Raw genomic sequence first — 12,964 nt, forward strand, 5'->3', positions numbered from 1 at the left:
TCTGTGAGAGAAGTGTGAAAAGATGGGCTCCTTAGGAAGTCTGAGGGGAGCACAAAGTCCACCCTCTTTCTTTCATGTTAATGTTTTGTTACAGCAGCAGCAGAATGGAATTAGGATGGTTAATGTACAGTGTACTTCACATACATATTTATCACTGAAATGAAGGAGGATGGGGAGAAAGTGAGCACTTCCTAGTAAATTATCTGCCAGAAGATAAAATTTGAACAGACCTGAGGGTTTAGACCACCTCTGTCACACCTCTGTTTTAGTGAATTTATTAACTAATCATTAATAATTGTTTATATACCATTTGCAAACTGCAAAGTTATTAACAAGATTTAAAACTGAATCAGGAACAATGGGAGGATACATGGTTTATGTCTCCTCTTCCTCTGATGTTTACATTGGTGACAGGGGATGCAACTGTCTTGCAACACTTGAGGCAATATGAATATGGTGATATAAACTATATAATATTAATCATTAACTACCAGGAACTTGTTTCAGCTGAGCCCCTTCTGAAACACGTCGTTCAGCATTTTGCATATCATGTATAGTTTCATTTAGATCTGCAGTCAAGAGTCTTCTATGCTCAATGAGCTGCTGTAGTTTATGTTCTACAAAATAATTAAAGAACAACACATTACAAATAATAACGTATGCTTTAAAAACTACACAAAATATTACTATGCAATTGGTATGCAGTATTAACTGGAAATCTTAAATATCAGTATTTGCATTTATAGTGCTAGCTACTCAAATTAAGTCATACACCTTGTCTCAGTAATAAGAGCAGCTTTCAAAGACTCATCAATATTAAACAATATTACATGGTAAGATGTATATGAAGAAACTGTTTCAGAGAGACTGAATTGTAACATCATTATTCTTAACAAGAAACCTATTTTGATAAGTATCGATAAATATGGTTTCTAAAACCTGGCTTTTATGATGATTAAACTTTTATTTTGAACCACAATACATTTGTATACAAACAAGCAATGGCCCTTATTGACATGGTGTAGCATATTAGAATATGCAAGTCTTATAGGAAAAAACAATCCTCTACACTCACACAAAGCCCCATTAAAATTGAACATAATCTTAACTGTAAGAAATATTTTAAATCCACATTTTAAATTTACATTTTAAAACTGTAGCTGATAACATGAGAAACCACAGCAAACGTACCGCTGATACTGCCTGGTTCAGCAACTGCAAGAGCCTGAGCTTCCTGTAGCTCTTTCCAATTGGATTCCAAGTTGGCCTGTAAAAGCTGCTTCTTAACAGCTAGTTCAAATAATTCTCTTTCTGTGAACAGAAATGTTTTTGAGTTATCTTTTGGGGGGGAAATTCAAGCATCCTTATTTAGTCACAAAATATTGTAATACAGTGGTACCTCGGGTTAAGAACTTAATTCGTTCTGGAGGTCTGTTCTTAACCTGAAACTGTTCTTAACCTGAAGCACCACTTTCGCTAATGGGGCCTCCTGCTGCCGCTGCGCCACCGCTGCACGATTGCTGTTCTCATCCTGAAGCAAAGTTCTTAGCCCGAGGTAATAATTCTGGGTTAGCGGAGTCTGTAACCTGAAGTGTATGTAACCCGAGGCACCACTGTACAAAGAAAGATTCTCAAAAGCTGCCTTATTTCATAAAAATGATAAATCAACTTTTTCATCATATGAATATTTATTGATCCTCTTCACCCCACCCACAAGGGAGCCCCTCAAATCCAGCATAAAATTGTAAGTCACATATGTGCCTGCCTTCTCCTCCACCGTTTGTCAGTAAAGAAGCTAAAGCAGCAGTTGGTGGACAGGCTGCAGTGCAGTGAAAGCAGCCTGAGAATGGAAGCACTGCTAGACCTCCTGGTCAGCCTCTACACTGAGTGCAGCCATGACTCATTGCTCCAGAGGGAAAGGCTCACCTCAGACTTTGAGTGGGAATGGACTTCCTAAATATTGAGAGTGACGTGGAAGAGTTCCTCATAAACAGCACCTGGTCCGGCTATTAGGAGTCAACATCTACCTTACCATTGGCAGTAGGCCTGAGAGCCCTACCATCTCCACCAGTGCCTACTACCCAGTTCAGCATCAGATTGAACTGGCTTAACCATGGGAATTATGTGTACTTTAATGAACTGAACAGAGTGAAAGAATGTGAGTAATGGGGGCGTAGGGAGTGTGTGTATGAACTTAACAGTGCTTAGCTTATTTTTTTTAGTTGCCCTTTTGATAATGTTATCATTGTTTTATAGATTATAAATGCCATATAGATTTGTTAATCATATAATATGTATTTTGCTATAATTGTGAAGTTTAGCTTAATTTTTAGTTGTTTTTTAGATTGTAACTATTTCACTGATGATTTCTTAATTCTCTGCTGTAGTGCAATTCATACAGGATGGAAAGGTGTCTCCTCTCTCTGACAGCCACAGTGATGATCGGGCTTGCAACACTGAAGCAGGTGCATTTCAAAAACTATCTTTCATACCGTACATACCTGCAGGTGCTTCAAGTGCAGCTCTTTGTGAAGCACGGCGTTGTGTTTTTTTAATATTGTATACTGTTGCTTTTAGTTCTGCAGTCAGTTTTTTTCTTTGCTCAGCAAGCTCCTGTAGTTTATGCTCTAAAAATAATTTCACACTATATCAGACCAAACTTTGATATACATTAATGAAGCATTAAGTATCTAAAAGTGTATAATGGTTGCTTGCAAGTTTGATAAATCATAGCAAACCTACCACTGACACTGCCTGGTTCAGCAGCTGCAAGAGCCTGGGCTTCTTCTAGCTCTTTCTGGTTGGCTTCCAACATTTCCTGCAACATTTCCTTCTTAATTGATAAACTGTACAATTCCATTTCTGCAAAGAGAAATTTGGAATCATTTTTTGAATCATTTTTTGAAAAAAGTTTAAAAGGCAAAAAGTATTCATAAATTATATTTTTATTACAAAATTATAAATAACGTCTTCATATTCCCTGTGTTCTGGGACTATAGCAAAGTAACTGTAAGAAGTTTTAGCTTTCTGAGAATCCACTATGATCTATGACATATATCTGAAAAGATGGACCCCAAAGTCCAAGTTGAGCACAATGTGCTCCTCTGCCCCCTGCAGTTAATGCTTTGTTTATCTGTCATATTTCTTTCAATAAGAAAGAGGAGGCTGTGCACAAATCCTCTTTGAGAGCCAGTGTGGTGTAGTGGTTAAGAGCGGTAGACTCGTAATCTGGTGAACCGGGTTCGCGTCTCCGCTCCTCCACATGCAGCTGCTGGGTGACCTTGGGCTAGTCACACTTCTTTGAAGTCTCTCAGCCCCACTCACCTCACAGAGTGTTTGTTGTGGGGGAGGAAGGGAAAGGAGAATGTTAGGCGCTTTGAGACTCCTTCGGGTAATGATAAAGCGGGATATCAAATCCAAACTCTTCTTCTCTTGTATTCCTCAACTCTCCTTAAGCTTCAAAGTGGCTAACAAAAATTCTTCCGGGAACAGTGGAAAGATGCTAAATTTATGTCTCATTGTATCTCCACATTGATGACAGCGGCACAACTGTCTTGCAACAAAACAATTATTTGCCTACCAATAGGTGGTTCCTGCTGAGTCCTTTCTGCAGCACGACGTTCAGCTTTTTTAACATCATGCACAGTTTCCCTTAGATCTGCAATCAAGTGCTTTCTTTGCTCAGTGAGCAGCTGCAGTTTATGTTCTAAAAAATAATTACAGGCCAATTCATAATGAAGTAATAATATATGTTGAAAAAACTTCTCAAAATACAACGATGCAATTGATATGTTAACACTATCTGGAAATTTTAAAAATCAAAATTTGCATTTATAATGCTAGTTGTTCAAATTACTTTCTCAGTAATCAAAGAATTGTAATTATCTAAAGCAATGGTTCCCAATTGGTGGTCCATGGATTCTAAACCACCCAGGGGGTCCACAGACCCTTAACATAACAAGAACTACCATAGGGACATCGGAATTTTCAAAAGTAGGGGGTCCATGGCTTGACTTTTGGGGGGAAAGGGGGAGTCCACAGTAGTTAGCTGAAAACCATTTATATAAATGATATTTCTCCATTGCTATTGGACAATGGATCTTAGGCTGGGATCTTGCTTCTCCTTCTGGTCAAAGACAGGAAAAATGAACTTAGGAAAATAGGTTGGCTCTCAAATAATGCACTAGTTTGCATCCTCACCAAGCTCAAATAAGACCTACATTCACACATACATTCATACGTCCATCACAGAATATAAAGAAAACAACAACATTCTACTTCTACACTAATACAAACATGTAACACTACATTGAACAAATGTAAATAAATGTAAACCCACAACAACTGAAATGAATGTAAAAATGATAGAAATATCCTTAAGCTAAGTATAATTCTTTCTCCCATTGGTAATGAAGGTCATTAGCCTGGGATGTACTACAACTGTCAACAACCAGTGTGGGCCATCTAAATGGCTGCTTAAGATAGAAGAACTTGCCATAGTACTTTACTTCTAAATGCAGCTTCTGCAGAAGCATACTTATAATGATTTACAAATGTGCTGGGAGATGTCCAGGTTGCTGCCTACCATACCTCAACTAATGGTGCACTCATTGCAAATATTGCAGATGTAGCTGCTACCCTTGTGGAGTGTACTGTCACTGGTGGAATGTACTTATAAACCTTAATAGTATGTGCTCTAATCCAACATGATAATCTTGTATTTATCATCTTCCTCCCTAAAGTTGTGAAAGGATACAAAAAGGCAATCTCCCTTAATTTATTTTGTTCTCTCTATATACCTTTACAGTGGGACGCGGGTGGTGCTGTGGTCTAAACCACAGAGCCTAGGGCTGGCTGATTGGAAGGTCGGCAGTTCGAATCCCCGTGACGGGGTGAGCTCCCATTGTTTGGTCCCTGCTCCTGCCCACTTAGCAGTTCGAAAGCACGTCAAGTATAAGTAGATAAATAGGTACCGCTCCGGCGGGAAGGTCAACCAGGTTTCTGTGCCCTGCTCTGGTTCACCAGAAGTAGTTTAGTCATGCTGGCCACATGACCCGGACGCTGTCTGCGGACAAACGTCGGCTCCCTCGGCCTATAGAGCGAGATGAGCATGCAACCCCAGAGTCCTCCGCGACTGGACCTAACGGTCAGGGGTACCTTTACCTTTATATACCTTTACTGCCTGGCAGACAGCTAAAGTGTGCCATGCTCTTTCTGTCTGATTTGATGGCACAGGACAAAGGGTTAGCAAAACTAACTCCTCTTGTGTATGAAAGCATGGCATTACTTTTGGAATGAAAGATGTATCTGTCCTCAAACTATTCTCTGTATGAAATGCACAAAGAGGTTTAACTACAGAATGTGCATTCAATTCAGACACCCTGTGGGTAGATATAAGTGCCACCCCAAACAACACTGAGAGACATCAGTCTGCTTTCCTGAGTTCATCTTTCCCACATTTGGCCACAGGGTGGAGCAAGATCCCAGTCTAATGATCTTCATTACCAATGGGGGTATTTATTTGTTATTTATTTTAAAATATTTATTAACTGTTTATTATTAAAAGTAATCATGAAGCAATGTGAACAACATAAAAACATAAACATAAAACATCCAATAGAATAGCAATATAAAAACCTAAACCATAAAAGCAGCATTATAAAAAAAAAGGTACAGTGTCTAGTGTTAACGATCCAGAAAAGTCCAAAAAAGAATGTTTTGAAGAATGCCTAAAACATGTAAGAGATGAAGCTGACCATACAGCAAAGAACAGGATGTTCCAAATAAAAGGCAGAATTGCAGAAAAGGCCTGTTTAGGGGTCATGGCCATAAAACAGTCTGCAGTCTGTATAAATATTTATTTCACTTGTTAGTTGTCTAACAAGAGGACAGTCTGTACCATCAAAGTTAAAAACATCATCAAAATTTAACAAATCAATATATAAATGACTCAGGACTGCAGTATTCAACAACCTGTCCCCCCCACCCACCCGTGAACCGACCCAGACCCTGCAATAATCATCTGAGGCACTTCTTCATTGTCCTATTCCACTAGGCGTCCGAAGGGCAGCTACATGATAACAGGCCTTTTCTGTGGTGGCTCCCTGCTTGTGGAATGCTCTCCCCAGGGAGGTTTGCCTGGCACCTTAGTTAAATATATTTATGTGCCAGGCAAAAGCATTCCTCTTCTCCCAGGCCTTTGGCTAGATGGTTTATCTCTAGCCTTTTAAACTGTGGAGGGGGTTATTGTTTTTCTTTGTTATTATGTAATATGGGGGTGTATGGAGTGTTAGAGAAGGGGTAGCACCTCTGGTGGTGGACACGTTGTTCTCCTTATGAGGTAGTTCTCCTATTAGGTAGTTTGCCCGCCTTTGGTCCCCAACCCTGCATTCATTTCTCACTTGTGGCTTCTACAATCTGTCAACACATAACAGCGGACATACCCTGTGAATGGATTTGACTGGCTGGTTAAACCAGGTGAGGGTGGCCAATGGGTCTGAAGTGCTCAGTGTGTTAGAGACTTCCCCTGCATGCAAAGACAGGCTCCGGCAGATTGAGCGGGAAAGACCAATAGTGGGTCCAACAGTTCAGAATGCATGTGCTGTAGAGGGAAGTGAGGAGTAGGTGGGGATTGTGAACCTGGGAAGGTACCCCATCTACAAGAAGGAAATCTCTGATCCTAAATCTCAGCTGCCTTGTGGGATATCTTTGGAAGAAGAAAAGGCTATGGAATAAACCCTACACAAATCCAGAGTGGAGTCCCTAAGATGGTTGGATGGCATCTTGTATGCTTCCTCCCAGAAACTAATGCAGCCAAGTTGGTGCCAAACATATTGCTCTGCTTTCCATTGGACCACAGTGAGGCCAGGAGGTGGGTCTTGTCATCTTGGCAGTCCAGGATTTCCATACACACTGCCCAGGCTTGAGCTCTGGAAAGGTCACTTTGGTGCTGCTAATGCAGTGGTTTGACTTCATCCCTGGAGGCACACTCCAATGTCTCCTGAGACAGACAGATGCCACCAATGTTAAGTATTTTTGTGTTTTTATACTGTAAACAACCCTGTGATCCTCGGATGAAGGGTAGTATAGAAATGTAATAAATAAAATAAAACATAAAATAAAACATAAAAACAGCACCAGCCTTGGTGGAAAACTGAACTCTGGCATCACTATTCTAAGGACAGATATGGCTCATAAGGTTTTTCACATGGTTCAAGTTCTTTTCAGCTGTAGTGCACTTACATAAAAATAAGCATTGGTCCTTTTTTCAAACCGTGCAGCATCTTAAACCTGTGCAGGTCTTAATGCAAAAATAATCTACAGCCATTCAATGGATGCTTAGCGTTGAACATAAGGTTTTCAGTTTAGCTTAATGTCAAAACTTTAGTTGGCAAAATGAAGAATCATAGCAAACCTACCACTGATACTGCCAGGTTCAGCAGCTGCAAGGGCTTGGGCTTCTTCCAACTCTTTCTGGTTCAATTCCAACTTTTCCTTTAACCCTTCCTTCTTCATCAATAGTTGTTGCAATTCCATATCTGCAGAAAGAAATGGCTTGGAATCATCTCTTGAAAACGAATAATACCCTTAATCTCAGGGATGTGGGTTTGAGCTCCATGTTGGGCAAAAGATTTTTGAATTGCAGGGGGTTGGATTAGATAACACACACAGTTCCTTTCAACTTTACAATTCTATGAGTCTGTGATTCTTATCGGGTTTGATAAAACCCAAAAGGGTTGGATAAAATAGCACAAATGCCTTAACAAAAAATCAATATAATTAACAGCAATCCTAGATGTTTGCTACATATGCAGTAAGATCAGAATGAATCCTCTCTAGCTTCACCCCAACACACGGCTGAAGCCTTAGGGAGAAAGTTTCCACAGGTGCAAATGGGGGTTTCCCCCTAAGACTTCTAGCTGCAAGGGTTATCCCAAACAAGCCAGAAAGGGAACATACATATCTTGCCTCCTCACATACTGTACTGCATTTCCAATACGAACTGCTGTCTCCCTGACTGTAAGAAAATAACTAGTTGTATGCTACATTTCTAGGGATGCGGGTGGCGCTGTGGGTAAAACCTCAGTGCCTAGGACTTGCCGATCACATGGTCGGCGGTTCGAATCCCCGCGGCGGGGTGAGCTCCCATCTTTCGGTCCCAGCTCCTGCCCACCTAGCAGTTCGAAAGCACCCCTAAGTGCAAGTAGATAAATAGGTACCGCTTTATAGCGGGAAGGTAAACGGCGTTTCCGTGTGCTGCACTGGTGCTGGCTCGCCAGAGCAGCTTCGTCACGCTGGCCACGTGACCCAGAAGTGTCTCCGGACAGCGCTGGCCCCCGGCCTCTTAAGTGAGATGGGTGCACAACCCTAGAGTCGGACACGACTGGCCCGTAAGGGCAGGGGTACCTTTACCTTTACGCTACATTTCTAGCAAGTTTCTGCTTTGGCCCTCCATTTCCACTCACCAGGAGGTTTTCCAGCTAGAGTTGCTCTTTCTGAAACACGATCCTTTGCTTCTTCTATATCACATACTGTTTCCTCTAGTTCTTTAGACAATAGTTCTTTTTGCTCAGCTAGCTCCTGTAGTTTAGTCTCTGCAAAATAATTTCACACCAGATGATAACAAAATATAGGCTGAAATAACTTGCTACACGCATTAGTGCAAATTCCTTTATTACCTGGAAACTTTAAATGTGTACTGTATATGCATTTATATTGCTAGTTGCACTTTACTTCCTACAAACCTTGACTTTCAGGCTGAGTAAATTTTCTTTTAACTATAATATTTTTGTTTTTGTTTTTTAAAAGCCCCTTACTAACACATTGGTGGGTGGGCCCAGTGGGCAGAACAACAAATAAGAATACAGTAGGCCAGACTAGTTTCTACACACACAAACAAACTCCTCCAACTAGGCAAGCAAGAAGCATTATCAGAGAGCTCAAGGATAAATTCAAGTCATGCTATAGATAACAGCATGAGAATCACATCATACATACCACTGATACTGCCTGGCTCAGCAATTGCAAGAGCCTGAGCTTCTAGTAGCTCCTTCTGATTGGATTCCAACTTTTGCTGTAACTCTTGCTTCTTTGCAGACAGCTCATATAATTCCCTTTCTGCAGAAATATTATACATATATTTGAAGAATAATTTCTAAACTCATAATTGCTCACATAATTGCTCACGTAAAATAAAAGGACTTAAACATGGAATTATTCCACAGAAATAATAAACTCTTTATCTGTCATTGCAGATCTTATAAAAAAGCAAAGGAGCATAATGAAACCCTTGTAGGAATGTGGCAAAGTAACCTCAATGTGGCATAAGTCCCTGACAGTATCACACAGATCAAGTATGACAGTATCACACAGATCAAGTTTGGGCCTTGCCCAACATGGTACCTTCCAGATGTTTGGAGCCACAATTCTCATTAACCCCAAGCCAGCATGACCTATGGCCAGGATGATGGAAATTGTAGTCAAACATGTGGAGGGCCACAAGTTCCCCATCAGTGCTCTAAATTACAACAGTAAAAAATATGCTAATTCCCTGTCCTCCCAGTTGTTGCAAACAGGAGGCTATGTATAAATTCTCTTGTACTGATCATCAGTGCTACTGAGTCAGCCAAGTTATCATTTTTCTTCCTTTTCAAGCCAAAAGAAGAGATGGCACAGCTAGGCAGTAGTAGTCAGTGGACAGGATGGGACTATGCTGCTTACCTGGCTCTCCAATGCCCAAATGGCTGCTGATTATGGAGAGGCATGGGGGAGTGGAGAGGTCAGTGTGGCTGCACCAGCAGAAGCAGCAGATTGATCCTGCTGCTGCACTTGGACCACACCAACCCTCTCACCAGCACTGGCATTAGGAAGCCTAGTAAGTAGAGCACTTTTGCACTGCTGACTGCTACTGTTTCTGGGTGAACCCTCTCATTATGATTAAGTTTAGAAAGTACTGATCCACCAAGCTAAAACTTTTCTGCACATCCTTTTTCTTTCATATTTATTAGTTCTATTTTTATATATACTGTCAAGAGAGCTCATGAGAGCTTGCCAGAACCATCTGCTGAAGCTGAAGCTCCTCACTTCTCTGGTAGCACTAGCAGCAGCAGCAGCAGCAGCAGCAGCAGCAGAGGAAGCACCCACTCAGGCACTCTATCAGTGGGGTTCTACCACCCACCCAAGGCAGTTGTTCAGTCTGTCTCATGGGTGGGTTGGCCCTGGAAAGGGGGGTTGTCCCAAGCAAGCAGGAGAGGGAAGAGACATCTCTTCTCTCCTCATATACCTGACGAGGCCTTCCCAATAAGAACCGCTGTCATCTCCACCCCCGATTGCAAGTAAGGGGGGAAAACCTAGTTGAATGCCACTTTTCTTGGAAGCATCTGCTTTGGCCCCCAGTCCCTACTCACCAGGAGATTTTCCAGCTAGAGTTGCTCTTTCTGAAATACGATGCTTTACTTTTGCCATATCATTTACTGTTTCCTCTAGTTCTTTAGTAAAGAGTTCATTTTGCTTAGCTAGCTCCTGTAGTTTAGTCTCTGCAAAACAATTTTACACCAGTAAATAAAAAAATGAATGTATGCTGAAATAACTGTGGTACATACAATAATGCAATTTCCATTATTACCTAGAAACTTTAAATGTGTCCTGTGTGTGCACGGATAATAGTAGCTACCTGTACTTCCTACACAACCTGACTTTCAGGCTGATTAACGATAGAGTATCTTTGTTTTTGTTTTGTTTTTAAGACCCTTATTAACATGACAACATATTATACCACTGAAGGAACAATCCTCTACAGTAGGAAGGGGAGCAAAGCTTTTCCAGACAGAGAACTAGATTCCTTTGTGGTCAACCTTCCAGAAGCCACAGGCCGTTGGTGGACAGGCTCAGTGGCAAAGGTGGGTGGAACAACAAATATGAACACAGAAGGCTAATTTCTATTAACACACATTGACCCTATCCTCCAACTAGACAAGCAGGAAGCATTACCAGAGAGTTCAAGCACAAATTCCAATCAGGCAAAACCCTCAAGGAAGCTGCAAAGAAGGACTGATAATAGCTGTTGCCCAGGGAGATTCCCAAGAGCCATTGAGGCCTGGAGGAGCACAACTGACCCCCAGGCCAGAGTTTTACCACTCCTGTTCTATGCAAAGGCTCCTGGCAAGGACTATCAACTTTATTCAGACAGAAGGTCTTTCATGCCAAGTATATATGCATGCTTAAATGCTTTGGTTTTATATTCAATGATGTCCCATTTGTGCAAGGACTTGGACTTCCCCCAGACAATCACCTTAAATCTGTACTGGGGTCTGCCGCACCTTCCAAGGCAGTTTTTGTGGTGGTGCATGCCATAAACAGTCTTTTTACCTTGAGTTACAAATGTGTTACTTCCTCAGGAAATTTATTGAGGGGATTTTGATTCCAGACAATGATACTGGGCAGCATTTTAAATGATGTTTCCGCCATTTAGAACCTATTTCTCCCTACCCTGATACTTTTTCATGTTTCCATTGTACACTAGCTTCAGAATATAAACTCTACAGGGGGAGAAATTGACCAAAAACAATAAGTAACTTTCTGCATGAAGTCAATTTTCCTAATTATCCATTGGATGAATTATATTCTACTAAGAGAGACCAAATTGCAACATGCGCTGGATTATGAAGAAAGCTAGAGAAATCCAGAAAAACATATACTTCTGCTTCACTGACTATGCAAAAGCATTTGACTGTGTCGACCACAGCAAACTATGGTAAGTTCTTAAAGAAATGGGAGTGCCTGATCACCTCATCTGTCTCTTGAGAAATCTCTATGTGGGACAAGAAGCTACAGTTAGAACTGGATATGGAATAACTGATTGGTTCAAAATTGGGAAAAGAGTATGACAAAGCTGTATATTGTCTCCCTGATTATTTAACTTATATGCAGAATTCATCATGTGAAAGGCTGGACTAGATGAATTCCAAGCTGGAATTAAGATTGCCAGAAGAAATATCAACTACCTCAGGTATGCAGATGACACAACCTTGATGGCAGAAAGTCAGGAGGAATTAAAGAACCTTTTAATAAGGGTGAAAGAGGAGAGTGCAAAATATGGCCTGAAGCTCAACATCAAAAAACCTAAGATCATGGCCACTGGTCCCATCACCTCCTGGCAAATAGAAGGGGAAGAAATGGAGGCAGTGAGAGATTTTACTTCTTGGGTTCCATGATCACTGCAGATGGTGACAGCAGTCACGGAATTAAAAGACACCTGCTTCTTGGGAGAAAAGCAATGACAAACCTAGAAAGCATCTTAAAAAACAGAGACATCACCTTGCCGACAAAGGTCCGTATAGTTAAAGCTATGGTTTTCCCAGTAGTGATGTATGGAAGTGAGAGCTGGACCATAAAGAAGGCTGATCGCCGAAGAATTGATGCTTTTGAATTATGGTGCTGGAGGAGACTCTTGAGAGTCCCATGGCCTCCTCATGAGAAGAGAAGACTCCCTGGAAAAGACACTGATGTTGGGAAAACTGAGGGCACAAGGAGAAGGGGACGACAGAGGATGAGATGGTTGGACAGTGTTCTCAAAGCTATCAACATGAGTTTGACCAAACTGTGGGGGGCAGTGGAAGATAGGAGTGCCTGGCGTGCTCTGGTCCATGGGGTCACGAAGAGTCGGACATGACTAAACAACTAAACAACAAGAAACAGTTAAGGCTATACATAGCAGCATGAGAAATCACATCATACATACCACTGATACTGCCTGGCTCGGCAACTGCAAGAGCCTGAGCTTCTAGTAGCTCCTTCTGATTGGATTCCAACTTTTGCTGTAACTCTTGCTTCTTTGCAGACAGCTCATATAATTCCCTTTCTGTAAATGAATGAATGAATGAATGTTTTCAAAACAAATTCTAATCTCAGAATTGCTCACATAAAATAAGGTTATTTTAAAAATGGAATTATTTTACAGAAATTG

The 12,964-nt window shown here is 41.1% G+C and overlaps 1 protein-coding gene across 5 annotated transcripts in view; it reads right to left on the reverse strand.

Annotated features, from left to right (window-relative positions):
- CCDC7 (coiled-coil domain containing 7) overlaps positions 1 to 12,964 on the reverse strand; it is a 146,081-nt gene that overhangs the window by 53,773 nt on the left and 79,344 nt on the right. For 4 of the 5 annotated variants that reach the window (XM_080973928.1, XM_080973927.1, XM_080973930.1 and 1 more), the window contains exons 37-46: positions 12,740 to 12,859; positions 10,407 to 10,535; positions 8,998 to 9,117; positions 8,466 to 8,594; positions 7,419 to 7,538; positions 3,581 to 3,706; positions 2,743 to 2,862; positions 2,502 to 2,627; positions 1,192 to 1,311; positions 492 to 617 (exon numbers count right to left, since the gene is read on the reverse strand). In XM_080973928.1, coding sequence (XP_080830054.1) covers positions 492 to 617; positions 1,192 to 1,311; positions 2,502 to 2,627; positions 2,743 to 2,862; positions 3,581 to 3,706; positions 7,419 to 7,538; positions 8,466 to 8,594; positions 8,998 to 9,117; positions 10,407 to 10,535; positions 12,740 to 12,859 — 1,236 coding nt within the window. The remainder of the gene's footprint in view (positions 1 to 491; positions 618 to 1,191; positions 1,312 to 2,501; positions 2,628 to 2,742; positions 2,863 to 3,580; positions 3,707 to 7,418; positions 7,539 to 8,465; positions 8,595 to 8,997; positions 9,118 to 10,406; positions 10,536 to 12,739; positions 12,860 to 12,964) is intronic. The other variant, XM_080973929.1, reaches the window with a different exon arrangement.

Source organism: Podarcis pityusensis, assembly GCF_964106645.2.
Source record: "Podarcis pityusensis genome assembly, chromosome: 12".
In the NCBI taxonomy this organism is placed as follows: Eukaryota; Metazoa; Chordata; class Lepidosauria; order Squamata; family Lacertidae; genus Podarcis; species Podarcis pityusensis.